The sequence below is a fragment of the Temnothorax curvispinosus genome, unplaced genomic scaffold, assembly GCF_003070985.1.
Source record: "Temnothorax curvispinosus isolate PA1 unplaced genomic scaffold, ASM307098v1 QBEX01013599.1, whole genome shotgun sequence".
Lineage (NCBI taxonomy): Eukaryota > Metazoa > Arthropoda > Insecta > Hymenoptera > Formicidae > Temnothorax > Temnothorax curvispinosus.
This window is the reverse complement of record NW_020223379.1, coordinates 205,511-231,470: the sequence shown is the minus strand read 5'-3', so window position 1 is coordinate 231,470 and position 25,960 is coordinate 205,511. Positions and strand designations below refer to the sequence as shown.

At 35.1% G+C, this 25,960-nt stretch overlaps 7 protein-coding genes across 12 annotated transcripts; 3 read left to right on the top strand and 4 right to left on the bottom strand.

The window, feature by feature from the left end:
• Positions 1-43: 43 nt before the first annotated feature.
• On the bottom strand, positions 44-1,941 carry LOC112463727 (3-hydroxyacyl-CoA dehydrogenase type-2). Its single transcript, XM_025030253.1, has 4 exons — positions 1,770-1,941; positions 1,001-1,168; positions 502-838; positions 44-419 (listed from the first exon to the last, which is right to left on the bottom strand). The coding sequence occupies exons 1-4, from the start codon at positions 1,776-1,778 to the stop codon at positions 163-165; spliced, it is 771 nt and encodes a 256-aa protein (XP_024886021.1). The 5' UTR covers positions 1,779-1,941; the 3' UTR covers positions 44-162.
• Positions 1,942-2,046: 105 nt separating this feature from the next.
• On the top strand, positions 2,047-6,773 carry LOC112463719 (vacuolar protein sorting-associated protein 16 homolog). Of its 2 annotated transcripts, XM_025030238.1 has the most exons (17): positions 2,047-2,267; positions 2,572-2,837; positions 2,967-3,153; positions 3,238-3,366; positions 3,440-3,584; positions 3,660-3,775; positions 3,867-4,042; positions 4,129-4,501; positions 4,572-4,699; positions 4,806-4,950; positions 5,027-5,161; positions 5,244-5,405; positions 5,478-5,627; positions 5,704-5,951; positions 6,029-6,125; positions 6,234-6,337; positions 6,421-6,773. In XM_025030238.1, the coding sequence occupies exons 2-17, from the start codon at positions 2,782-2,784 to the stop codon at positions 6,557-6,559; spliced, it is 2,490 nt and encodes an 829-aa protein (XP_024886006.1). In that variant the 5' UTR covers positions 2,047-2,267; positions 2,572-2,781; the 3' UTR covers positions 6,560-6,773. The 2 variants fall into 2 exon arrangements, with proteins under 2 accessions (XP_024886006.1, XP_024886004.1); XM_025030236.1 differs by having other exon boundaries at positions 3,440-3,775.
• LOC112463725 (phosphopantothenate--cysteine ligase) lies at positions 6,586-9,090 on the bottom strand. 2 transcript variants are annotated; one of them, XM_025030250.1, is made up of 6 exons: positions 8,411-8,432; positions 8,178-8,334; positions 7,970-8,100; positions 7,798-7,895; positions 7,311-7,708; positions 6,586-7,233 (listed from the first exon to the last, which is right to left on the bottom strand). In XM_025030250.1, the coding sequence occupies exons 2-6, from the start codon at positions 8,304-8,306 to the stop codon at positions 7,051-7,053; spliced, it is 939 nt and encodes a 312-aa protein (XP_024886018.1). In that variant the 5' UTR covers positions 8,307-8,334; positions 8,411-8,432; the 3' UTR covers positions 6,586-7,050. The 2 variants fall into 2 exon arrangements, with proteins under 2 accessions (XP_024886018.1, XP_024886017.1); XM_025030249.1 differs by lacking the exon at positions 8,411-8,432 and adding an exon at positions 8,606-9,090 and having other exon boundaries at positions 6,587-7,233.
• Positions 9,091-9,201: 111 nt separating this feature from the next.
• Positions 9,202-10,249, bottom strand: LOC112463730 (cytochrome c oxidase subunit NDUFA4). Its single transcript, XM_025030256.1, has 3 exons — positions 10,077-10,249; positions 9,842-9,988; positions 9,202-9,501 (listed from the first exon to the last, which is right to left on the bottom strand). Exons 1-3 carry the CDS (start codon positions 10,122-10,124, stop codon positions 9,445-9,447), a joined length of 252 nt encoding a protein of 83 aa, XP_024886024.1. The 5' UTR covers positions 10,125-10,249; the 3' UTR covers positions 9,202-9,444.
• Positions 10,250-12,676: 2,427 nt separating this feature from the next.
• Positions 12,677-18,083, top strand: LOC112463720 (tyrosine-protein kinase Fer). 2 transcript variants are annotated; one of them, XM_025030239.1, is made up of 15 exons: positions 12,677-13,233; positions 13,434-13,607; positions 13,737-13,833; positions 13,925-14,120; positions 14,339-14,476; positions 14,567-14,773; positions 14,876-15,059; positions 15,365-15,538; positions 16,048-16,284; positions 16,357-16,533; positions 16,607-16,820; positions 16,950-17,102; positions 17,230-17,352; positions 17,439-17,561; positions 17,663-18,083. In XM_025030239.1, exons 1-15 carry the CDS (start codon positions 13,021-13,023, stop codon positions 17,803-17,805), a joined length of 2,553 nt encoding a protein of 850 aa, XP_024886007.1. In that variant the 5' UTR covers positions 12,677-13,020; the 3' UTR covers positions 17,806-18,083. The 2 variants fall into 2 exon arrangements, with proteins under 2 accessions (XP_024886007.1, XP_024886008.1); XM_025030240.1 differs by lacking the exon at positions 15,365-15,538 and having other exon boundaries at positions 12,683-13,233.
• LOC112463726 (translation initiation factor eIF-2B subunit alpha) lies at positions 14,958-21,251 on the bottom strand. Of its 2 annotated transcripts, XM_025030252.1 has the most exons (9): positions 21,085-21,251; positions 20,906-21,007; positions 20,574-20,713; positions 20,352-20,468; positions 20,157-20,269; positions 19,879-20,023; positions 19,678-19,803; positions 19,396-19,565; positions 14,958-15,045 (listed from the first exon to the last, which is right to left on the bottom strand). In XM_025030252.1, the coding sequence occupies exons 1-8, from the start codon at positions 21,095-21,097 to the stop codon at positions 19,416-19,418; spliced, it is 906 nt and encodes a 301-aa protein (XP_024886020.1). In that variant the 5' UTR covers positions 21,098-21,251; the 3' UTR covers positions 14,958-15,045; positions 19,396-19,415. The 2 variants fall into 2 exon arrangements, with proteins under 2 accessions (XP_024886020.1, XP_024886019.1); XM_025030251.1 differs by lacking the exon at positions 14,958-15,045 and having other exon boundaries at positions 18,843-19,565.
• A 170-nt stretch (positions 21,252-21,421) lies between these two features.
• Positions 21,422-24,207, top strand: LOC112463723 (coiled-coil domain-containing protein 149). 2 transcript variants are annotated; one of them, XM_025030247.1, is made up of 9 exons: positions 21,422-21,631; positions 21,713-21,882; positions 21,969-22,212; positions 22,391-22,548; positions 22,638-22,710; positions 22,794-22,878; positions 22,965-23,109; positions 23,183-23,280; positions 23,369-24,207. In XM_025030247.1, exons 1-9 carry the CDS (start codon positions 21,569-21,571, stop codon positions 23,593-23,595), a joined length of 1,263 nt encoding a protein of 420 aa, XP_024886015.1. In that variant the 5' UTR covers positions 21,422-21,568; the 3' UTR covers positions 23,596-24,207. The 2 variants fall into 2 exon arrangements, with proteins under 2 accessions (XP_024886015.1, XP_024886013.1); XM_025030245.1 differs by having other exon boundaries at positions 22,382-22,548.
• Positions 24,208-25,960: the final 1,753 nt, after the last annotated feature.

Sequence of the window (25,960 nt, the reverse complement as noted above, 5' to 3'; positions counted from 1 at the left end):
AAATAAAAAATGTCTGACGGTCCCAAGGATAAAATTATTAAAGTTTATAGAAAAGTTCAAAACTTTATTGTATACATATATTACATAGAAAAAAAACTCAAATAAGACTCGTGAAAAATCTTTGATACAGAAATTATTTCAGAATAAAAAACTGATAGCTCTTTAAGCTTGCATTCGCAAAGCACCATCCAATCTAATTGTCTCCCCATTTAATAACGGGTTTTCAACGATCTGCTGTGCCAACATGGCATACTCATCGGGACTCCCTAATCTCTGAGGAAATGGGATGCTCTTCGCCAAAAAGACGCGTACTTTTTCTGGCAGTGCCCTTAATAACGGAGTATCAAAAAGTCCTGGAGCAATTGTTACAACACGAATTCCATCCTTGGAAAGATCGCGAGCAATAGGTAAAGTCATTCCTACATTAAAATATAAATTATAGAAAATAAAAAACTAAACATCTAAATAAATAAAAAGAGTGAGAAAATGAATAGACAATACCTACGACTGCTCCTTTCGAAGCAGAATAAGCAGCCTGTCCCATTTGACCATCAAAAGCCGCGACACTTGCAGTGTTAATAATTACACCTCTTTGACCATCTTGATTAGGTGTGTTTTCAATCATCAAGCCGGCAGAGAGGCGAATAGCGTTGAAGGTGCCGATGGTGTTGACTTGGATAATTTTAGCAAAATCCTCCAGTTTGTGAGGAATTTTTTTATTACTGTTATACGTCTTGAAAGCTATGGCAATACCGGCGGCGTTGACGAGAACGTCAAGCTTGCCAAATTTTTGTTTCGTAAGATCGAGAGCAGCTTGGACATCAGATTCCGAAGTTACCTTCGAAGAAAGAAAGTTAAGACGTTACATTTAACTGAGATAATAAGGTAAGAATACATGATATATAATAAGAATAAATAGAACATAATAATATTGATGGAAAATTACAAGTTATAATTTTAAAATATAGATAATACATAATTTAATGTTTTAAATACATACACACATAGGTGCGAATACTGCATTGGCCTCTCCCAATTCGTCGGCCACAGTTTTACCTTTCGAAGTAGGTAAATCGCCAATAATCACCTTTGCACCTTGCTTGACGAATCTTTCTACTGTACCACGGCCTAGCCCGGAGGCACCGCCTGTCACCAAAGCCACAGTACCCTATAATAAATAAAAACAGTTTTTATCTCTCTTTATCACAAATGAGTCCCATTAAGCATTTTGATACAAAATGTAATCGTTTTAATTTTTACATGCAATTATCTCCAAAGCTGACATCCCGGATAAAAAAATATATTAGATAAAAATTATTCTCTTTGGAGAGAAACGTCTTATAATTATATCACAACTTTATTCCAAATGCTTGCGAGTTGCTTAACAAGATTATTTATTTCAAAGACTGCGTTCTAATATTCAGCCAATGCTGAAAATCTAAGGTGTGAATATCAGAAAGCAATCTAAATAAGGCCATATGTTCCTTTCAGGATGACTTTAACCTTTAACCCGATGTCATTGTCCAAAAACAAGAACTGTAGTATGACATAATCCTAAATCAAATCCAAGAAAACCCTGTGACGTTTTTTGATGTAAAAAACATAGTGTAAAATACATTATATTATTATTAAAATATATGTACAATAAATATATGTGTACAGCTATATATACCACTGTAATTAATTAGAGACATAAGTAAAACAAATGGCAAATTGCTGCTGTAATAAAAGATAGAAGTATGAATACATTGTTTAAACGACAAACATACCTTCAACATTTTCGAGTTTCAATTTTTCTTTCAATATAAATGTTAATAAGCTTCGCGGCCCTCACTCTCACTAGTCACGAGGATCGTCCAAGCTTTATTGAAGGTCTTCTTCTAAACACGTCGTGTATTTTATACTTGGATTGACGGGGGATAAATTCCAATTATTCCAACAATGAATCGCAAGAAATTATCTCGGTGGACTTTAGATCCTGATGAGATAACAAGTTAGCAGGGAGTGGGCTGGGCAATGTTATAGATACTATTGGACGGATGAAAGACCTATTGAAGATTGAAGGTTATATCTACTGTGTACAGAAACACAAACTACTTCAATTAATAAATAATATTTAGTATCGTAGTAAATGCAAATATTACGAAGCTTCCACGTGGCGAAGACTTATTGGCGGACTTGGAGTGATTTTCACCAATTTTGACCAACATTAAAACTCCAATTAGCTTAATCGACGATTAAAATGCTTTGTTAAGTAGATAGTCAATGTATGCATATTTTAATCACAAAAATAAGAAAGTTGCGATAAACGTTGACGATACTGTGTCAAGTCTTGGAAAAATATATATTTTAATTATAATATTAAAATATTAAAATGTAAATGTAATATTTTTCATAAGCTAACGTAAATTAAAGAAATTTTGTTCAATTAACTTATATAAATAAATCCGATTCATTCTTTTTTTAAATTAGACTCTATAGATGATTAATTGCCATTTTGATGACATATTAAACACAGATTGCATTGTTTACAATAAATTGTTGAGATTTGTATTGCATTTGCGTCCGCAGGAAGAAGAGATTTTCCAGGGACAAAGATACTGTTACTAGAAAGCGCACATTCCTATTGGGTATCGGCGTATATAAATATTTTACTATCAAGTAAACAGAACGTAGCGAGTGTAGCGACTGTAGCGTGTGACTCAAACGTCAAACGCCGAGAACCGACGGAGACGATCGTTTGTTATAACTGTCTGGCATTAATCAGTATCACGTCGAAAAATGTCGGCGATGTTGACTGCCGATTGGTTTCCCCTGGGACGAGACGTATACTTTCGGTAAATGTACCCTGAAATTTACACATCTGACAAGTATAACGCTTTTGCACGGTTATGTTTTGTGTGACAATGAAGCTGTCACTGCTTGACACATCGTTACTAATGGCCCGTTACCGACTTTTATTGCAGCAAATTCGAGCTGTACCCGATATCCTTCCAGTACGAGATTTCCAGCAACAATTTGTTAGTGGCGGCTCCATACGGGGGCTCCATCGCTGTAACGAGAAACCCGAAGAAACTCGTCAAAGTCCAAGGGGCTAACAAGCCTTTAATATTGCTGTACACATCGTCAGGAAAACCGACAGCCAAGCTGCAAGTGAGATCTCTTTAGTTCAAAGACTCTCTACGACTTTAACTTTCTTTACATTTATTCCTTATTCTTTGCTTAACTTTCTATTAGTGGAGCAGTGGACAACTGATATCGTTCGGCTGGTCCCAGCAAGAAGAATTGTTGTGTGTGCAAGATGATGGCATGGTTCTCATATATGACATGTTCGGAACTTATCAGCATACCTTTAGCATGGGAAATGTAAGTCAACGAGCTATAAATCTCTAATTATGGATGAATTTTTTGATATGCATTATTTTTTTTTCCTTTCAAGGCAGCCAAAGATACTAAAGTTATCGATGCAAAGTTCTTCACGACATCTAATAGTACTGGGATAGCCGTTTTGACGTCTACCAATCGTATATTTCTAGTGAACAATGTGTCTGAACCTAAAGTCCGACCAATCACTGATATGCCAAGTAAATATATTAAATATAACATATTTGTACGGGTTCTCCTTGAATTTTCACTGTTATCACAATTTTTACTTCTAGGATATCCAATTGATTGTTGGTGCATGGTACATTGCGACAGGGAGACACAAGTAATTTTGTCAAATAGAGAAGGAATATTTGTAATTCATCAGTCCCATCCAAACACTTATTCATTTGTAAGCATACTATTATATAATTCATTTGACCTGAATTCTGTGCATTTAAAAATCAATATTTAATTCAAGTGTTGCTTTATTTTGCTTTTAGAGCAATCTCTTCAGTAATAAGATCAATAATGTGATAGCGATAGCTGTGTCCACCAATAATCGACACATTGCGCTTTATTCCGATACTGGACATTTGTACATTGGTTCGATAGACTTTAGAGAGAAGTATTGTGAATGTTATACGAATATGAAGGAACCTTTTGCAAATATAGCTTGGTTAGTAAACACAATATAATTCAAATTATTTAAATTTAATATAAATTTTAGAGAATACAATATTAGGATTTGACAAATGTTTACAGGTGTGGTACGGAAGCCGTAGTGTGCAGCTGGAACAGTACGATAATGGTGGTGGGCCGTACAGCTGATACTATAGTATACAATTACGATGGTCCAGTACACTTGGTCACAGAGATTGACGGAGTACGTGTGTTGTCAAGTAGTTCGCACGAAATGATACAGAAAGTACCAAACGTCGTCCAAAGAATATTTAGAATCAACTCGACGGATCCTGCTTCCTATCTCCTAGAAGCTTCTAAGCAGTTTCAGAAGAAAAGCCACAAGGCCGACAGTTATATAGATTTAGTGAAGGATAAGCTGGACTCGGCGATAAAAGCGTGTATTGACGGTGCGAGTCACGAATTTGATTTCGAAACGCAAAAGATTCTGATGAGAGTAAGTTGAACAAACTTACATTTATTGAGAGAGATATTAAAACTATTTAACATTGTCAATTTTTCGTCAGGCTGCCAAGTTTGGAAAAGGATTCAGCAAAACGATAGATTCAGAATATTACGTTCAAATGTGCAGGATTTTGAGAGTCTTGAATGCAGTGAGACATCCTGCTGTGGGGATTCCGTTAACATATACGCAGTATCCTTTTGTATTCAGTTGATATACATTGCGTAAGATCTCTTCATGCGTTCTTCGTATCATTTTGATAATTGTTGCAATCTACGAAAATCCTTAATGATGTTAGATTTAATATTCTCACAAATCAAGTGCTATTAGATCGGCTGGTAGCACGAAGACATTATTATTTAAGTATACAAGTAGCGCGTCACTTGCAATTACCCGAGATTGATGGAGAAAGTAGAATATTAGCACATTGGGCTTGCTACAAAGTAAGAAATGATTTTACGTAAAAAGACGAGTTTTACGAGCGGTTTAAAACATATATTTTCTTTTTGTACTTCACAGGTGAAACAAACGCAGTTAGATAAGGAACAAATAGCAGAGGAGATCGCTGATAAATTAGGATACGCTCCTGGTGTTTCATATAGCGAAATCGCGAAAAGAGCGGCGGATTGCGGACGAAAGCAATTGGCCATAAAAGTAAATTTCTTAATGTACTTATACGAATATGTTGGGTATTACATAATTTACCGCGGGAAACTATACATTAGCATCTTTTCAGTTAATCGACTACGAACCGCGTGCACGTCAACAAGTACCCTTGCTGTTAACACTTGGCGAGGAGCGTGCTGCTCTGCATAAAGCAGTCGAAAGCGGCAATACGGATTTAGTCTATACTGTCATTCTTCATCTCAGGGAAAATATGACTCTCGGAGATTTTCAAGTAAGCAGATAATACTTTATTCCAAGCGCAGATGGATTTACGTTGTTCTCATATAACTGATCTTTAACGCAGATGTCCATAATGCATTGTCCTCTGGCAATGGCATTGTATATTAAATATTGTCAGAGCCATAATAGAGAGACATTGCGTGATATTTACAATCAGTACGACGATTTCCATTCGCAAGCGGTGTGGTTTATCACCGAGAGTTATCAAAGAAAGGTTGGTACAATTATTTATATACATTTATAATTTTTTTATAATATAAAACAGGTAAAAGCATATTGCCTATTTTTAGAACACGATGTCGAGAGATGCATTACTGCAGTCTGCTCAGGAAAATTTCAGATTAGCTCGTAATGATACTAACGCGTCATTAACAGAAGAACAGATAAAACTGTTGAAGTATCAGAGATCTTTAGAGGATACGCTACACGAATCGATAGTAGGAAAGCCTCTGCACGATACTGTAAAAATATTATTATTGCGTAACGAATTGAAATTAGCGGATAAATTACGATCAGAGTATAAAATACCAGATCGGAGGTATACTAATTTTTATAACTTTAAGCAAATTATTTATGGTTGTCTCTTGTATTATATGAAGTGATATTTTAACACAGATATTGGTGGTTAAGAATACAATGCCTAGCGGAACAAGGCTTATGGAATGATTTGGAAAAGTTCTCCAAAAGTAAAAAGTCTCCCATTGGCTACGAGGTAACAATAAATAACAAACTTGCATTATTTTCACGTAATTATATAATTATATATCATTCGTTTATCGATGTGATAAAATAATTTTTCAACAATTTTTCCATGTTCAAGCCGTTTATAGATGAATGCCTGAAGTATAACGAAAAATTAGAAGCAAGGAAATACTTAGCCAAAGTTAAAGATGATCTTAAAGTAAAATATCTAGTGAAGTTAAAGTAAGTAGCTGGAAATATACTTTTTAAGATGTAAATAAAATGTATGAAACATATATGTAAGTATAAATATGGAAATTCTGCAGTTTGCTTAGCGAAGCGGCGCAAACAGCGTACGAACAAAAGGATGCTTCGGCTCTCACATTTGTGTTGGCACAATGCGGATCGTCAGACAGACAATTCGTGGACAAGATCAATATGTTACTAGCTAGTCTTAAAAATTAAGGTTTTTTTTTTTAAGGTCATTTTATAAGATGCATTTACATATATAATTCAGATAACGTAACATTTGACAAGAATAGTGATTTTAGAATAATTTTACAGATCAGTGAACATCTAAGACATAACTTATCGAGATTGGTAACATAGTATATTACTTATTCCAATAAGAAATATACATCTTGCTTTAATTAATATCAATAAAAAATTTGAATCCGCTCAGATATTCTGTTTGTTATAAACTGTACAAGAATGTGAATGTATATTTGTTGTGCGAAATATTTGTAACTGAATTCTATACATTTATATTACTTTACAACGCTGATATGTATATAGAATATAGTAGTATATACTAAACCTGAGTATTTCCCATTACCGTTAAAATTCTTCCACGTGTCATATCATAAAATCTTTTTACTTCCAAAAAATGGAAGTAAAAACACACACGTATAATTAAAAATATATTAAAATATATTTTATAGCTTAAAACAAGCTGATCAACTAACTTCTTTGGACCGTATAAACTTTATATGCTTCTCAACGAGATCCCTTACAATTAACTGTTCAATTTCATCACCATTATCTAATTGTTCATTTGTAAGAGACAAAGGATAATCAGTCTCCTTGCTCACAATTACCACTTGTTGCTTCCTAGTTTGCAATATGTTGGCTATTACAAGCTGAAAGACAAAAAACAATTAAAATTTAGTTATATCTTAGAGAAAACATGATATGCTTTACAATAATAATTACTTACATTATGATGATACTTGTTGAGGGCGGTTCTTGCCTTAGAAATCAGCAAACTTTCATCGGTTTCTAATTTAAACGAAACCACAAATGCTTTCGGGACCCACAAACTCACTAAGGGGGCTAAAATCTTTGGTACTAATTGAAGAGATATAGTTGGTGGTCCACTTGAGGAAATCTTATGGACTGACATCTCATGGGAAGGAATGTAAAAGTCCGAGACCGCTGCTGCTAAATATAATATAGCTTTGTTCTCCAAAGGTGCTAGTGCTTGGCAAGCAGATCGAAGCAGCCAGAGATATTCGGAGAGACTCGTAAAAGTTAGTTGCAACAACTTTTTCTGATCGAATGCCTCCCTATACTTTCGTAGCACTGTTGCTACCTTCTGCGTATATTCTGGTAATACTGTAAGGATAAATGTATACCAATGACATCTACGTCATTTGGATTACGTATGTACGATTATACATGGTTAATTATTCTTCGTAACTTACCTGTGATAACGGACGTCTCATTATTCTCTGATATGTGAAGCAAATCTAAAAACTTCTGACCTATAAAATGTCTCGAGAATGGTTCCAGAGATTTGACTCTGAAAATGTAAAGGGACACGTTTGTTACATCATCTCGTTAATTTATGCTACGAAGTGTATAACATCCTATTACCTGTACATAAAAATAACTGCGTATCCATGCTCTAAGAAGTATTCCGCTGAAACCGAGCCTCTGGTACCCGCGCTGAAATTGTCCACGAATCTCACTGTATTATGTTCCAAGGGTACCGTCGTACCTCCACTCTGCAACGATACAAGTTGAAAGTAGAGAACATCGCAGAAAGATCATATCCTGTAATGTCACAAATCCTAGAACTCACCGTCACCAATACCACTTTCTTGTCCGCCTCGAGATGCTTCCTGGTGAATTCCTTCAGCGCCTGTTCATTCTGCGCCAGGTCCTGAGGGGGTGGATGCTTCGCGTAGAAATCTTCCCACGTTGAGACCATCGTGAACGGCTGCGACTCGAAAGAGTTGCTGCGTAAAGAAGGAGAAACAATAAAAACTCATGGAGATGTCGATAGATATATGTTTATGTCGATGCGTGACATACGTAATGTATTACGTAATGAGGACTCCTAACCTCACGTCAACGCCGTCGAATGTATCATTCATTTACGTACTGTTAATGACATTTCGTAAAATATCCGTCTGCGACAATTCACGCCAAGACGCGTGAATTGCGAGCCGTAAATAAAGAGTGTCGAACTAACCTCAAACGGAAAGAAAATGAAAAGTAGTTACTAACCTCGATGCGCGTCGAATCTTTTTCTAAAAAGGATCGGCTCAACTTCAATCGTCGATTAGCGTTTAGCAAACACCAGTTGCGAGATTTAAAATAAACTAACGCCTTTGTATATCCTTAGATAATAATTAATACATTCACGCGTCTCAATTTCCACGCCTCTCGAGAATCTTGTCTCGCGGAAAGACGAGAACACGAGTCCTTGGCTACGGTCAACGTGACGTTACAAATACTTTGGAGCGTTCTTCTCCTTCTTCATTGAAAGAAAAGAGAAGAGGAATGCTTCCAAGTATTTGTAGCGTCACGTTGACCGTAGCATTTTTTGTGACACGATAAATCTGTCGCATTTTTTCCACATTCATCATAAGTAAAAACACGAGATGATGTTAACACTGCATTATCTTTATTACATTTTGATATACTAACGTTTGAGATAGGCGAGTTATCGTTACACACGTATAAAATTATTCTCAATTTATCTATGTAACGACTCTTGTATAAAATTCAAGATTAAAACCTTCGCGAAATATGAAAAAATCGTTGATCTAATAATACAGAGGAAGAGAGGAGAATGCACTGCCTGTGTCGGCATCACACGATACGCGCACAACTCCTTTATTTAATATTGAACTTTCTCTCCAAAATTAAATTACACACAATGTATAATACATTCCAATTGGATTAACGTACTCGTTTTGGGAGTGACTTAAAACTGCTGCGCTCCTGCCATTTGGTTAGAAGAATAATAGCATTGCGTAGAGACGAAAGTGCTTAGAGGTAGCGATTTATATAACAATTTATTCCTATAACAAATACTATAGTTTACATGGCCATGGCGCAGTTCAGTATTCGGGCGCTGGGCTCTTGGATTTGCTGTATTCGTCTTTTGTCGCGTAGAACTGTAACAAAAAAAAAAGACAAACGTGAGCACACATGGAGTTCTCTTTTGAATAATCGATTCATTCAAAATTATTCGAAGCTTGCACTTTCGAACACGTGTTTTAAATTTCAAGATGGAGGAATTCTATTTATACTCTCACATATGTTACTTTGACATATGTGTACACACATATGTTAATGCACATATACACATATAACTTCATGCATATACGTTATGTGTATGCGTGTGCACTTGTAAGTGTTGAAATGGTTTTTTACAGGACATGCAAAATTATAAATAGAATTCCGTTCTGAATTCTGATGCGACGTGCGGATCATCCAAAGTAGACGTGTCGGCACCTTGTACTGCTTGTCCTTGTAGTAGTTCCACGGCTCGGCCTCCTTCTTGTTGAGCCAGGAGACGTCCGGGCTCCTTGTCGCCAGGCGTAACGTGTATAAGAAAGCGCCGAGGCCTCCTAGCCCTATGCAGAAGTACAGCGGGAGCAGCTGAAAAAGAGAGGACGTTGAGAGAGAGCATTGCATGGCATCGCGATGTTCCGTGACGCGAATTAATCTGCGAGTGCTAAGTGCTCACGGCTGGATTCTTCTTTATGCTCCCCAAGCTCGTCCCTTGCATCTTCATGATTGCGACGTCCAACGGAAGATCCGCGTGCAAGTCTTTCTCAATAGGACGAATTATCACCGCGCACTGTTTTCGCAGCCGCAGCCCGCAGCAGTAGCCAGTGATCCGCGAACGCGATACGCCCTCTGGGAACGATGTAAAACGTGCACATGAACTACGTAGCCAATGTCCACGTTTGGGCCACGTGCTAATGTCGGTAACGCAAAGTTATTGATTTTTCGTTATGTGAGCGAGCGAGACAGTACGTGGAGTGAGCGAGATGAGAATAACACATGCAGAAGGCTCGGGGGTGGGGATCTGATCGAGGATCGAGTCTTTTCCTTGTGCGCCGTTTGTTTCTTATGGGAGCAAATACTTTATCGAATGAAAATTCTTGTTTTGTTGCTCGCCGTATATAGCTTTCCACTGCAGCTCATTGCATCTGATCCATCCGATTTACCTACTTCAATAGTACATACAATCGTCAATGAAGCTGAATGATGTACACAACCTGAAACAAACAATATTTTTATTTATAGTACGTGCTGAAAGAAACTCATCAAATTAAGAAAATGTATTATTAATTTTTTAATTTCCAACGTTGATCTTCTCAAAAACTTTATACAAAATTTTTTAATATACATTATTTATTATATATTATTATATGTATATTATTTTATATACACTTTTGCAACTACTTTTCAACTGTATTTACAATTGATTATTTATTTAAAAACACATACAATCAAGAAAAAAAGAATCTATAAAATGAGCAGCAGTGTTATGATATACAATATAAAATACATACAATATCGGACGGCAGTGTGGTCTAGTGGTAGAGCGCCAGACTCGTAATCTGTGGAACCGGGTTCGAGTCCACTAGACCCGTGGAATTTTTATTCCGAAAGCTGCGTTCCTCCGTGCAAGATTCAGGCCCTTGTGCGGAGCAAACTGGGCTCCGTCTTTCGGACAGAGACGTTAAGCCGGTTGGTCCAAAGGTGAATACATTCTTCTTCTGCTTTTTCCACGGAATTTACGAAATTCACGTAAAAGTGAATTGATTAAATTTGAAATTGGTCGTCAAGCTGGGAGCTTGGGAGTTTTTTTTTTATTTTTACCAATCAAGCGTATTTTTGTTACTGAATGAGATCTGGATGATCTGAAGTGCAAATTATTATTTATTTTAAATTAAATTCTATGTTATATCCTAATAAATATTTAATCATATAAAATTTCAAAATAAAATTATCGTTTATTTGACTGAGTAGATGCAACTCTTCGGTTGTGTTGTGCAGTTCATAGGCACGCGTGTACGTCTTCTTGACTGTGTATTTCTTGAATTTGAAGGTTGGTTACATGTATATCTTCATTATTGTTAACCATTCGTATTTCATGATTTTTTGGTCTGTAATCAAGAAGATCAACGATACGCTCGTTATAAATCTCCAAAAAACTTGCTTCTATTCGATATTCCCAACCAAGAAGTTCGACGTCTTTCATTTTTGTAAATTTATGACGTACCTGAAATTACATACACGTATTTTCTTTTTGATTTCTAAAAAGCCACATTACAGTTGTAAATTTAAATATGTTTATATAAAAATATGATTTAATTACACACACATACATACAATGTGCTGCACGGGATAAGTATAGCATTATATATAAACTTGTAAGAAGAAACGTTTTTCCAACTATAAAAATATATTTTTACATCGTTCAATATTTTGTATGTACATTTGCTTTAATTTCTTTGAATTAAGTATCTAAAAGTAACTTTCGAAGTTCTTATAATTAAATAAACGTACATATAACTCCGAAATTGTATTGTCGATCTCTTAATAATTCCTTAAAAAATTATATAATCGGCTTTGAGCCATTTTGTCGTACGTGTCTGCGTTTTTTAGTATATATATTTGTTTTATAAAAAAATTAAGAGTTTTATGAAATGTTGTAATAATATTTTGTATGAAATTTTGTAAGAACAAAAATTAAAGAACTTAAGATAAGTATTGCATTATTTCTTTTCAGTCGCGCTGTATGTAGCACTGACCATACGAGCGGCGTAGATTAGGGCCGATAGCCGATACCCATCTGGCGACTGCGCGATGCGCGATAAAAGGAGAGCGACGCGAGATAAGAAAATCATCGAACGCGACTCTCTTGAAGTGCTAAATTTAAAATTTAAAACATTAAAATCCTTTCTCTCTATGAATAAAATATAATATGTGTATATAATATTTTTGTAAAAAATTTATAATTTTGTATAACTTGTAAAAGCATATCAAACATATTCTTTTTATTTTATTATATTTGTAAAAGACGTCGGTCCCGGAGAACGACGATTGCAGAAGGCCTGAAGCCCCCGAAGGTCGTCATCGCCGTCGCCGTCGCGTTGCGCGACGGGTTTGGCGCGGCCGATTAACTAGAGTCTAGAGTCTCTATAGTGAGGACTGAGGAACTAGGGATTAGGGATTTTAGATCGCGCGATCGACATCGACGAGGCGGCGGGATCGAGCCGTGATCCACAGCGGACTTCCTTGATCGACATCATCGTGCGACGTATCCAGTGGCCAGTGGCGGTATTTCGCTGGTAAAAGTGAATTTTTCTCGCAGCTTTTGGGAGAGACGGGTATAAATATAAATGTTGATCTCAGAGCTGCGCGGGGACGCGCCGGAGTAACGGCACACGTCGTTGTCGTCGTCGTCGTCGGTGCTCCGTGCTGGTCATGTAACGACCCGGACACGTCGTCGTCGTTGTTCAACCGCGCCAAGCCCACCTAAATTAAATGTTGGGATATCCGCCGATGTCACGACTAGAATATTCCACTGTAGGTCGAGTATGAGCCGGCGTTGAGTACCGCGTTACCGCCTGACAGTCCTGGACGGTCCGCGATCCGCCGAAGGATCGGAAGCGATGGGCTTCTCCACGAGCCTGCAGGGTCAGGCATCGCACGAGGCGCTGCTGGCCCGCCAGGATGCCGAGATCAAGCTGCTGGAGACGATGCGAAGATGCCTCACGATGAAGGTCAAGTCCGACCGGGAGTATGCCTCGACCATTACCTCGCTCACCGCCCAGGGGAAAAAGATCGAGCGTAACGAGGATCTCGTCGGCAGTCTCATAGCGCAGGTGGTTAATTTGTTCTAGATAGCCGAATCTCTGTCGAGCGCGAACAGCTGTGTGAGATGTCTGCTACGAGTTCTTTCGGCAGAAAGCCAGTAGAAATTTTGATTGTAACGGAATCTGCTAACAGAACATAACGACAGCTAGCGGCAATTGCATCCTGCTAATATTTTGCTTAAAGTATATATAGAAACATACTTTTGCAGAGCTGGAGAGACATAATGGACACGATTGATCAAACGGCGAAATTGATCAAGCAGCAGGCAGATTCTATTGAAAATATCGTTGTAGATCAGTTGAGTACATTGTACTCGGAAAGAAGGAGAGCCAGAAAGTTGTATCAAGAGGAACAGAATTGGCTGAATAATCAATTTCAGCAGGTAAGCAAGATAAATATAGTATATATTATACTTATCGAAGTATATATGGCAAAAAAAATGGTAAAAATTTAGATAAATCTCATTGTGCTTTTGTCATTTAAATTTTCTTTTTAATTCATATGTTTGAAGCTGACGGAAGATGTAACTAGGAAAAAAGTGGAATATCAGAAAAGTTTGGAGGCGTACAAATTCTCGAGGTCGAAATTTGAAGAGTTATATGTTAAGTGTAAGTGTTGTGTGCAACAATTCTTTTGGATCATTTCAAATCTGTTGTATTTGTGTGATAAGAAAGTGATACAGCAACGTAACTTCTTTAGCTGGTAGAGGAGGTCGCAAGTTGGACGAACTAAGAGAAAAATATCAGAAGGCGTGTAGGAAGCTTCATCTAACGCACAATGAATACGTCCTACTACTAGGCGCTGTGACAGAATGTGAAAATGATTTAAGAACTTGTTATTTGCCAAGTTTGCTTCATCGACAACAGGCTATTCACCAGGAATTCATAACTTCATGGTGAGTTGCGTTATAAATAGCTTATATACGATACCCATATGGTACACTCCTAGAAAAGTTCTAACTCCTTTTATCGTTAAACAAGATCTTAATATTTTACCTCAAATTTTTCTATTTGTATGCAACTAGAAAGATAGAAAAGGTAAAAACTTTATATAGAGATTAACGATTATTATTTCACACACATGTATAATATCTAAGTTTCCGCGAATTTTTAGGAAAGGAATACTTCAGGATATTGTCAAGTATACAGATTTTACAACAGAGAAATTCTTGGAGATCCATGAAAGAGTGTTGAAGGCAGTCGATAATATTAAACCTATCGAAGAGTATAGAGATTTTATTGGAAAGCACAAGTATATATATAAAACATAATTATTTCTACATAGAAAATATATTTCAATTTTAATATACCTAAATGTTATAAATTTTCGATGTTAACGTAGAACTAGGCCAGCATCTCCGATAAGATTTACATTCGATGAAAACCTTGTGGATGACACTTCAGGAAAATTATCGCCAAATAAGCTGACTGTCGATAACTTAACTATAGATTGGTTGAGAAGTCGTCTCACGGAACTCGAAGCTTCTCTAAAAACCACGCAAAATCGACAGAGCCCGCAATTCTCACAAGAAAATAATGGCGATTCTAGGTATAAATCTTTTATCGTTGATGTGGTGCATTAATGCTAATACTTCGTTACAATCACGTTCGACATCCTCAAACATCTTTTTCATGTGTCCTATATTACTAGGATTAATGTCTTGGACTATTCTCGCGAAAGAGAAGAGCTGAGAATACGTTGCCAGGAGAAAAAATTAAAGAAACAAGTGGAGGTCATTAGAAGCGCTCTCAATGAATTAGGCTGTGAAGAGGTACCTTCGGGTTGTGATCTTTCCGTGGAAGGTTCTTTCACTGATTCACCTGCAATTAATAAAGTAAGTAATCTAAAAAATAATTTTCTTTCTTTTTTGGTAAGAAAAAAAAACTAAATTTTGTTAATTATAATAGATCTAGTATTATGCAACTATTCCTTGATATTAAGAATGTTCCCAGAAATGTTTAAAGTTTATTATAATCAAATCTCAGTATCTACAAAAGTTAGAAAATCACACATTGTATAGAAAATCATTTTCTAACTGTGGCACTTATGTTACGAAAGTGTTATTATGTTTGATTACTCTTTCCCATTGAACGCTGAGTTGCCTGGAATTATAAGTTAGTTAGATCTAGCCCTTTACAGAGAAATACAGTCGCAGACAACGGTCTGTTCACACTGAGGAGAAATCAGCGGTTCATGACAATATTAAAATCACCTTTTAAATCCTTGCCGACAATTAATGACTCGAAAAACGGAATGATTAGGGCAAATAGCGAAGGGCCCACAGCTAAAGCAGAAAAAAATATCCCCCCTGTTGTATGTGTTACACTTTATTCGTGTGATATCTGAGTGCTCGTGTGTTTCCTGCGTCCAAGCGATAAGATGTTTGATATGTTTTATGTCAGATCTCATATACAACACATTTCTCTCAGCTTTTGGAGTGTAATAAATTTTTTATCGTTATACTGTCACAGATGTAGGCAGTATCTAGTTTTCCGTATTTTTTAATTACAAAAATTAGTGCAAGGCTCGCAAGCAACCTTGTCTTGCTACCATATTTTATATACAAAATTATGGATTTACATGATTTATTACGATTAGAAAATGATGCATGAATAATGAGCATATCATCTAGAATATTTTTTATTAATGTTGAATTATGAGATTGTGGTCAATGCTATGCATGAGAATGAATATTTTTGTACTAATATCTATACATTTGTATAGAAATAAAATGAGCATATATATGTGGAAGTGATTAAAATTACAAATTATTACTTATTTTACTGTCAATATATATTTGAGAAAATTAAATTTATTTGCAGGTACCGTTACGTAGAATCTCGCATTTAACTAACAACCAAAAAAGTAACGGAAATGGCTCTCCTCTTATGGAAGAGGAATGGTTTCACGGTGTACTACCGAGAGAAGAAGTCGTAAGATTACTCGTCAATGAAGGAGATTTTTTAGTACGCGAAACAATGAGAAACGATGAGTGTCAAATAGTTTTATCTGTTTGCTGGGACGGGCACAAGCATTTTATTGTACAAACTACATCAGAAGTAAGAATAAATCTGATAGAATATATATATAATATTAAAATAGTAGAGAATTTAATTCGTACGTTATTGCAGGGACATTATAGATTTGAAGGACCCACATTTCCATCTATTCAAGAATTAATCAGGTATCAATCGGCGTCCAACTTGCCGGTGACCAGTCGGTCTGGTGCTATTCTTAAGACGGCAATTTCGCGCGAGCGATGGGAACTTAATAACGATGATGTCATCCTTTTGGAGAAAATAGGTCGAGTGAGTAGGCCGACAATAGCTTTCTTGTATTTTACGTGCCGCGATATGATGATGCCGACAATGTGATACACAGGGAAATTTCGGAGACGTTTATAAGGCGCAACTGAAGGCTTGTAAGACTGAAGTGGCCGTGAAAACATGTAAGGTATCGTTACCGGACGACCAGAAACGCAAGTTTTTGCAAGAGGGAAGGATATTGAAGCAGTACGATCACCCGAATATAGTCAAACTTATCGGCATATGTGTTCAAAAGCAGCCGATCATGATCGTGATGGAACTGGTGCCCGGTAAGCTGATAAGTCTCATTATCATTGCGTTATACTAACACTGTTAACATCTCTGGCCGTCGTGCTATCGTATTAAAATCCTATACCCTACAATGTACCTATACTCTACACGCTAATCGCTAACTCTAGGTGGTTCATTACTTACGTATTTGCGGAAGAATGCTAGTACAATAACACAATGGGAACAATTGCGTATGTGCAAAGATGTTGCGGCTGGTATGAGCTACTTGGAATCTAAGTTTTGCATCCATAGAGATTTAGCCGCTCGCAACTGCCTCGTAGGTAAATAAACTACATATTAAGAGGGGAGGGAAAGAGGAAAGACACACTAAATTTGAACTTGACGAGCGGTGATAATTGAATCATATATGTATAATGTTGAATACAATGTCGAACATTATTTCCTTAGGATATGAATGCATAGTCAAGATTTCCGACTTTGGAATGTCAAGAGAGGAGGAAGAATACATAGTTTCGGACGGTATGAAACAAATTCCCATTAAATGGACTGCGCCAGAAGCTCTGAATTTCGGTAAATCACAAGTTTTCGTTTTCGCCGTTTTGATGATGTCAAAAATTTTATTGCTAATCACCGATACATTACATCTTGTCTTTCAGGTAAATACACATCGCTCTGCGATGTCTGGAGTTACGGGATTCTCATATGGGAAATATTTTCCAAAGGTGGCAACCCCTATAGCGGTATGTCCAATTCGCAGGCACGTGAGAAGATAGATGCAGGTAAGAGCGAATAACAGAAATCGACGAAAAATTAACTGGAAATTAATACGCTTGCGATTATATATTATTCTGGCAATTTATGCGTATAATAATTACATCAGGGTATCGAATGCCAGCTCCGGATGGAACGCCCGAAGAGATCTATCGATTAATGTTGCGATGCTGGGACTACGAACCAGAGAAACGGCCGCATTTTGAACAAATATATACCGTGGTCGAGACACTATCGCAAGCGTATCTATGAGTATTATGTTAAGAGTATTTTACAGCCAACAAGAAGTATAAATTGGTGCTATAGCTTCCTGACTCTTATTTTGTATATTTACAAGTCATAAAATTCCTATAATAATTTGTATATATATCGAGCTTTAAAGATATGAAATGCTCACACTCAACCAAACCGTATTTTATCTTACAAATATACATATGATATATCGAGGAAAGATATGATTGGTGCAACTTCTGTCTGATCCACATTAGCGAGATACTTCTGATACATTGAATAAAAAGAATCTTAACTCACGATGCATTAATTGCCATTATATACATCATTACGAAATCATGTCAATGTGAATGCCATTGTTTATGTTTTTAATTCGTAATGTTTAATTATTGTTTTATAAACATAAATTATTATATTTCTCCGTCCACATAATAATTCAATTTATTTTACAAGTAATATTGTTATCACTTTCATATATATAATTTGAATTTATATGTAATATTTATATGTAATATTATATGTATTTTTATTGCGTATTCACGAATATGACGTAGCATGTTCTGTGCTTTATTTATTCAATTCTATCGTGTGTTCTCTTTAATATTTTGTAGTGTTTCTCGGATGTACATATAATGAGCATATGTACATTGAATTTTGTAGGTGTGTATTCAAATGTATCTTATATTTGTGTATTTATTGTAAATTTTGCCATTTTTCATGAAAATCAGAAGCACAGTGGAAACATCGGAGATTTGTACATAAAGTATACGATCACAATTCTACATACTTACAATTTTCCATATGAGAAATTTTCAGTATATTTAAAATATATAGTATTTAAGCAATGTATCTCCGTTGTCATATCGTATATTAATTCAGTTAATTCTTTGTAGTATGGAATCTCATTGAAAAGAAACACGCAAAATATCACGAAAAGACTAATATTGTTGACTTTAAGTCAAAGAATACCTTAGTCTTATATAAGCCATTGAAGAGGGGAAAAGAAGTAGAATTAAGACTCTTGCAGTATAATATCCTAACTATAAAAACTTCTCTCATTTCTCTGATAATAATCTTATATTCATAAATTACTGTGTAATATATAATCATGATGAAAATGAAATGTAAATGCATGTGTCCATTTGTAATTTAAATGTATAAAATTTAAACGGCTATAACGTTTTTAACGCTCTTCCAAAGTTAATAATTCAATATTCTTGTATTTTAGACGTTCTGTTTCTTGTTCGAATGACACACCGTGTTACACATTGCACGAAATTATGAGCAGTTTATGTGTGTAAATTATATAAGACTCCATTATGAAGAAATTCATTTTAATATATTTTAACATAATGTAACCCTCGTATAGACACTTTATTACTTGTTACATTTTACGTGTAATTATATGAAAGACATTTATCTTGTTTCCACATATAAATACTCAATATTGCTGTATAATAAATTAATAAAGATTATATATACAGTCTTTTACAAAAGTTCAACGTTTCCACACTTCTTAGTCTTTACACTTTCAGGCAGACGAAACTTAAACATAATTCATATAATGTTCTCACATTGTATTATGATACTCGCGGAATTTAGAAAACTCACCACTTGACAAATTCTCCAAATTACAAGTATAATTTAATGAGTTCGTCACTAACAGCCGATGGCGTTAGAATTCCTAAATCCGTGAACAACAGACTGATATAATGAGGTGGAGTATAATCAACCAAGGGATGTTCCTTTTTCAAATTCTTGTTTAGAGTACTAGATGTATACTACAACAAGCAATAACGATGCATCTTATAGCATGCGAAAAATATTCTTTTGCGTTGTTTCTATATAAAAGTTATAATTGATCTGAAATCAGTGTACAAAGATATAATTTACCTTAAATTCGTCAGGTAAATCTACTTGATTCAAAGGATAGATTCTCGCAAATTTGAAGCTTTCCGTCAATACATAAAATGGTTTTTTCACCTCTTTCGCGCATATAGCCATTGTATATGTACCTATCTGTAAAAAAAATGAGAAAATCATTTATACATAAATTTAAAAGAATTATACAATCGCCGTCGAATTATCGTATACCTTATTGATTACACCACCGCTTTCTGCAACACCTTCCGCTCCAACCATGACCATATCTACGCGCTCCATCACGTATCCCACCGCAGAATCCAGTATCACTGTACACGATATGCCTAATTTTGTTAAACTCTGGCACATCTCCTCTCTAAAAGATAAAGACAAAGCACACATTGAAGGTTACAATCGTAAAAAGAAAGACAAAGCACATATTAAAGCTTAGAATCGCAAGAATAAAAAAATATATATTTTTTTATTCAGAATGTAATTTTATTACTCACCCATTATTGTCAGGTGATGTTGACGTGACGTATACTTGAAATATTTTATTACTCGCAGCAGCTTCCTTCATTGCTTGCAACACTACTCTTGATTTGGAATGCGTGAGTATAGTCTGATAAAAAAATAACACAATAAAAGTAAAAAGAGAAAATAAATAGGAATATCTCAAATATTTCTTATATATCTGTTCTTACCGAGCCATCAGTAATAAAGTGTGCTGCTACCTTGGCTACTTTTCCTCGCGCTGCAACCAATTTCTCGTAAAATACTTTGCCTCTTTCTAGCATGATTCCTTTGCATTCTGCGATTGACTAATTAAAAGCACATAAACAAATTGTATCATGTCAGTGTTAAACTTTAAAGTCTGAATTTATTTCTAAAATTATAAGACAAAGTCTAAACGTTAATATTCTTACGTGTGTATCCAATGTTGCTAACGTGATAAAACGGAGGAACAATTCACTTCCTGAGGCAATCGCGGTGACTGGAGTTTCCGTGGAGCGCATAGCGTCGATTGCATGTTGTAAGCAAATCCGGAGCTCCTGAACTGTCTCTGCTACAAAAGCGAAAAGAGCACATGAGAGATGGTTTTAATGGAAACGTTGAATTTTAAATATTTTATCGTAATATTTAAGAAGCTCGCTCAACGTGAATATGCACGATAAATATCTGTTTTGCAATATGTATGTGTGTTTATATATATGTTGGGTAAATATGTTATATTAAAATATATATCGGCGATACTTACATTTAGAATGTTTCAATACTTTCAACAAAGTACGAATGGCAGCCATACCGGCAGAAACATCCTTCTCATTTTTTATAATGCTGTTGAAATATTGACATATTTCTGCAAAAGTTTGTCAAAGACTTTATGTTATTCAAGATATCATTATAATATAAATATTTTATGTTGACGTCACATACCTTCTCTGTCCATTATAACCTGTTATTTCTACATACAACCGGCCGTGTCAATAATTAATGGGACAGATGCACCGTTCGCTTTAAATTAACATTAATATTGCATCAGATATCACGTTGTGTCAACAGCTCTCGAGCGTCGAGGCACCAACGTGCATGGCCTAATGGAGGCTTCACACTGCATCGACATCCGATATACAAAATTCCGATGTCCAATACGAAATCGAGATTTCCGGTAATTTTGCCAGGGATATTTTTATCTCTAGAAAACTGATCTTTTCATTGGAAGTTGTGCAACAAACGTCGGGCATGATGTAAACCCACCATAAGAGAATCCTTTCTAACTTAACCTCAATCTTTACATAACCTCATCGCTCGCAAAATAAATCGTGAAATCGGTCTGTGAAATTCCATTGAAATTCGACCGTCAAAAGTGTTAAAACGCTCATTGTATCTTATGATATAGTCTTTAATTAAGAACAATACGATGGAGGAAAAGACGGGCCGTCTCAAGGAAACTGGCGCCAACGATGTCGACGTGGAGTCAAAAGTAAATTGACGTTTGCTTAAGATGTTTCATTCCGTCCCGTAGACTTCGTAATTCAAATGTGAAAAATGCATACGTTCGCAGGAAATGTTAAAGAGAAAATTGCAAATGAAGTCGGAAGCGCTCATATTGTTGAGCCAGGAGATGGATCAATGTAGGACACAACGAGATCAGTTTAAGCTGATGGCCGAGCAAATTCAGGAGAGGTTTCTACATTTGAAGAAGCAGATGTGCGATATGAAGGAATTAAACAGGTCTCATTTCAGGCCCATGATGGCATTGCTCAAAGACTGTTCCACGATCTTTTCATTAGCAATTGAGCAATAAATATTTTTTGCAGGTGTTACAGCTTAGAGGACGATTTTAGAACCTTGGATCTATTGACAGAAGCACGAGAGCAAAATAAGTGCCTCAGGCTGCAGGTTGAAACTTTAAGGCAGAAGCTAGCGGATGCCGAAGGTGATATCAAGGTGTTACGTATTAATAACAATCGTATGCCAATTGAACCGCAAGAAACTCAATTAGCACCATCCATGCACCAAAGAGAAGAGATGATAGAACAGTTAGAGAAGCTGAACTTGAAGGTAAGCATAAAGAGAAAAAATTAATATCACAATTGTATCAAAAATTAAAGTAATGCATAATTTTTTATTTATTATCGATTTACCTTGTTTATTGTTAGTTATTAATTCTTTGAATTGATTTATATTTTGAAAAGATATTGCTATTTAATGAGATTAATTTCTGTCATAGTGTTCACAGTTGCAAACGGATCTACAAACAGTATTAGATGAGAAACATGAACTGGAGATGGAGAGGGATGCTTTCAAATGTAAGGCGCATCGTTTGAATCACGAATTGTCTAAAGCTTTAAACGCTACCAAACCAGTTGATTTGGATGCCCTTATCAATGAAAATAGGTAATCAGGAGTAATTTAATTGCAGTCTTTAGATAATAATTTGATTTTTATTTATACCACAAATATATTTTATATATATTATATTTTAGATATCTGCAAGAAAGACTACAGCAATTGCTTGAGGAAAAGGAACTCGCGCGTCAATCTTTGTCAAAGTACAAGGTAGATTGACAATAAATAAAAGATTACTACGCGTTCTTTTAATTTGTAACTATTTCTGATATTAGGCAATTAATTTTTTTCAGAGTATGTTGGATAGTAAAAGGGTGAAAGGAGCTATCAAGTTGGGAGCAAATTCTGCGGCTGGAACAGTGATGACTCACAAACAAGGTGAAATATATTTATTTATACACGCATGAAGATTTATTTATCATTAAATCTTTCACACGAAGGAACATATTTTCTTTCAATTTTAGTCGAACAGCTTCTTCAAGAAAGTTCTTATATACCGCCTCAGAAATCTGCTGCTGCCGTTACTGATCTACGGTGCCTTTGCACTGCCTTGCTGGAGGCTTTAAATGACAAAACTTTAGCTTTGGCGCATCAGAAGAAAGCGAACAAGTAAATAGTTAAACGTTAATTGCATTCATATACTTGCGTTTCTATAGATTCACTTATATATGTTGAATTGCAGAATATTGGCATTGAGAATTTGTGAATTGGACAGTGCTGTACAGTCACCAACCATGAAGCTCTTGGAGGGATACACAAGCGCCAATGTTGATTTGAGATGTAAATATAACCGGATAATTGTAATCATAGTTATTGAGTTAACGTACTATTTGTAGCAGATCTATTATACCACTGTTATTTTTTGTAGGTGATAGCGACTTCAACGATTTAGATCATACAACTAACGGTAGTATAGATAATATAGAGGAAAACAATATCATAACAAGTGAGAATAATATACAATGTGACTCTTCGCCCGAAAGTCAAGTTATGCAACAATTGCAATCGATACAAATGAGTCTTCCAAAGAACTTAGGAGTATTGGTTCAAAAGGCATTAAATAATTTAAAGGATACTGATAAACAAAAGATATGAAATTAAAAATATATATTGCAGAGAATATATACATGTGCCTGCATACACATAATGTATATATAGGAAGTAGAAAATGGAGTACTCTAATGGGCAGTACATTAGGTAGTGCAATTTTTGAAAAAAGTCTAGTCGCTATAAATTATTTTTATTTATCAATGATAAATTTAATTAACTAATTAATTGATTGATTGGATTATCACATAAACTAGCAATGTAAAGTGCTAGTCAATATTTTTATCAAATCAGTATTTAATATTTAATAACCTGAAAGATTTTATAGTGATGATTTTACCAAATGATGAAAGACGACTTATTATGCAATGTCTGTTGTAACAATTAGTTGGACATATCATTTATGTATAGCACGTAGTCACAGCACCATAATATGTAGGTTGACAGTAGAATGATCGTACTAAGTGACGACGTTCTCGCAAATATTTTTGGTGCAAGACATTGTTCAGCTGATTTAACCACGAGTCGAATTGCAAACTAGATCTGTCCGTAAGTGTTGTTGATGGCCCCGCCGATCTCTTTAATTGATGGTAAGGTATATTTTCCCTATGGATATGTATATATATTGTTATTGCTAAATATATAGAATCATATTCCAAACGTGTTATTTTTGCATTTATGTATACGTTGTTATTAATTACACTTCTTTCAGCTTGATATCCTTCTGTTTTTTCCAGACGTTGAACGCTTGATTGTTGATAACGCATCTGTCGTCGATTTGTTTCTGCAGAGTTTCAATATTTACTTGTTGAATCACTTGTAGCTGTTTAACAGACAGTTTTCTTCCTTGTTGGATTTCTTTTTCTTTTATTATCTGCGCATGGGCCTGAAGGATGCGTTAGCGGATAATTTAAAGAGATGTCTGCATTAATAATTAATAACTTTTTCTAAGGATATACCCACTTCCTGAGAAGCTTTTTTACATTCAATGTCCTTCAATTTCTTTTGTAATTCTTGTTGTTTCTTTTCTTCTGCCTCTTTCAATAATTTTCTGTACATTATGTTTTTTTCCTTCCTCCAAGACTCGAAGGATAATTTTCTCCTCACTTGCTTAACTAATTTCCTGAATAACATAAATATTTTTTTATACGTATCAAACTTTTGTAATTGTGTGAAAATTGAAGATTTCTATTACGTATATATAATAACCCTCTATTTTGCTTCCTATTTTCATGATCGATAATATTGCTTTCCAGCTTTTTTCTAGTTTTTGCTCTCTGCGTTGGATTATTCCAGACTTTTATTATCTCCAGACTGGGCGCATTATTATTATTAATACGTTTTTGATTTTCAGAAATTTCTGAACAAGTTCTTTCGCTGCACTTAGTACATACATTCACCTATAAGTATAAAGAGAATGTTATTTGTTATTTATTAAGCAAAATAATTTAATTTTTTTAATATAGCTAGGAGATATAATTGACAGTTTATTATATAACAAAATGAAATAGAATAGATAAAAAATAATACTACTTCAACTGATTTATTGCACATAATAGGTATATCTCGTGCACTAGATTTATCATGCTTAATTATTTTGATATTATCTGGTTCTTGTTTCATCAAATATTTTATTTCGTTTGAAGTATCCATCGAGTTATCTCTATCTGATATATTCCTTGCTAAGTTATTTAAGGGATATGATGTCTCCTGTGAACGTATCATTGTTATTTGTCTTCCACATTATTCTCGTGTATAGTTTTTTTTTTTTACAAACCTGACTGATCTTTCGAATATCTTTCACATTTTCCATTTTATTTGTCGTGTCTCCTAATTCCATCATCTTTTTGAAGTACCATTCTTCATAGATGGCTTGATGTAACTTTGTTATTTGATCTAAATAATAATAGTGTTTAACTAACCATACGATGCATTATAAGAGATGTAGAAGTAACTAACCGGAGTCTTCAAGCGCTGCATTAACCATTTGTCTCACGATATTTCCCAGATTTTCAACGGAAACGCTTTTTATTTTCATTTTAACAAAGAAGATTGCAACAATGCTAAACCTTGATTTTTTGCAAGAATTTTTATGATGTACGAAATATCACGAATTTAAACTTTTAAATTAATTTGACAGTTGGGATGTCATGTGCATTCTTCAAATGTTCCGTGAAATAAATAGCATGTGCTACTTATTTTTATCAATTTTTTTCGATAAAAGATGTTTCCAATTTGAAATTCCAATAAAATTTTTTAACACACGTCTAAACTTTCAATTCTTTGTTTTACTCTATTATGTGTTTCTCAATTTTTTAATAAACTTGTAAATTATATTTTATGTATTCTTAAAGAAAGTTCTTGTTTTTTAAATATTTATATATAGAGAAAAAGAGAGAGAAAGTAGGCGATG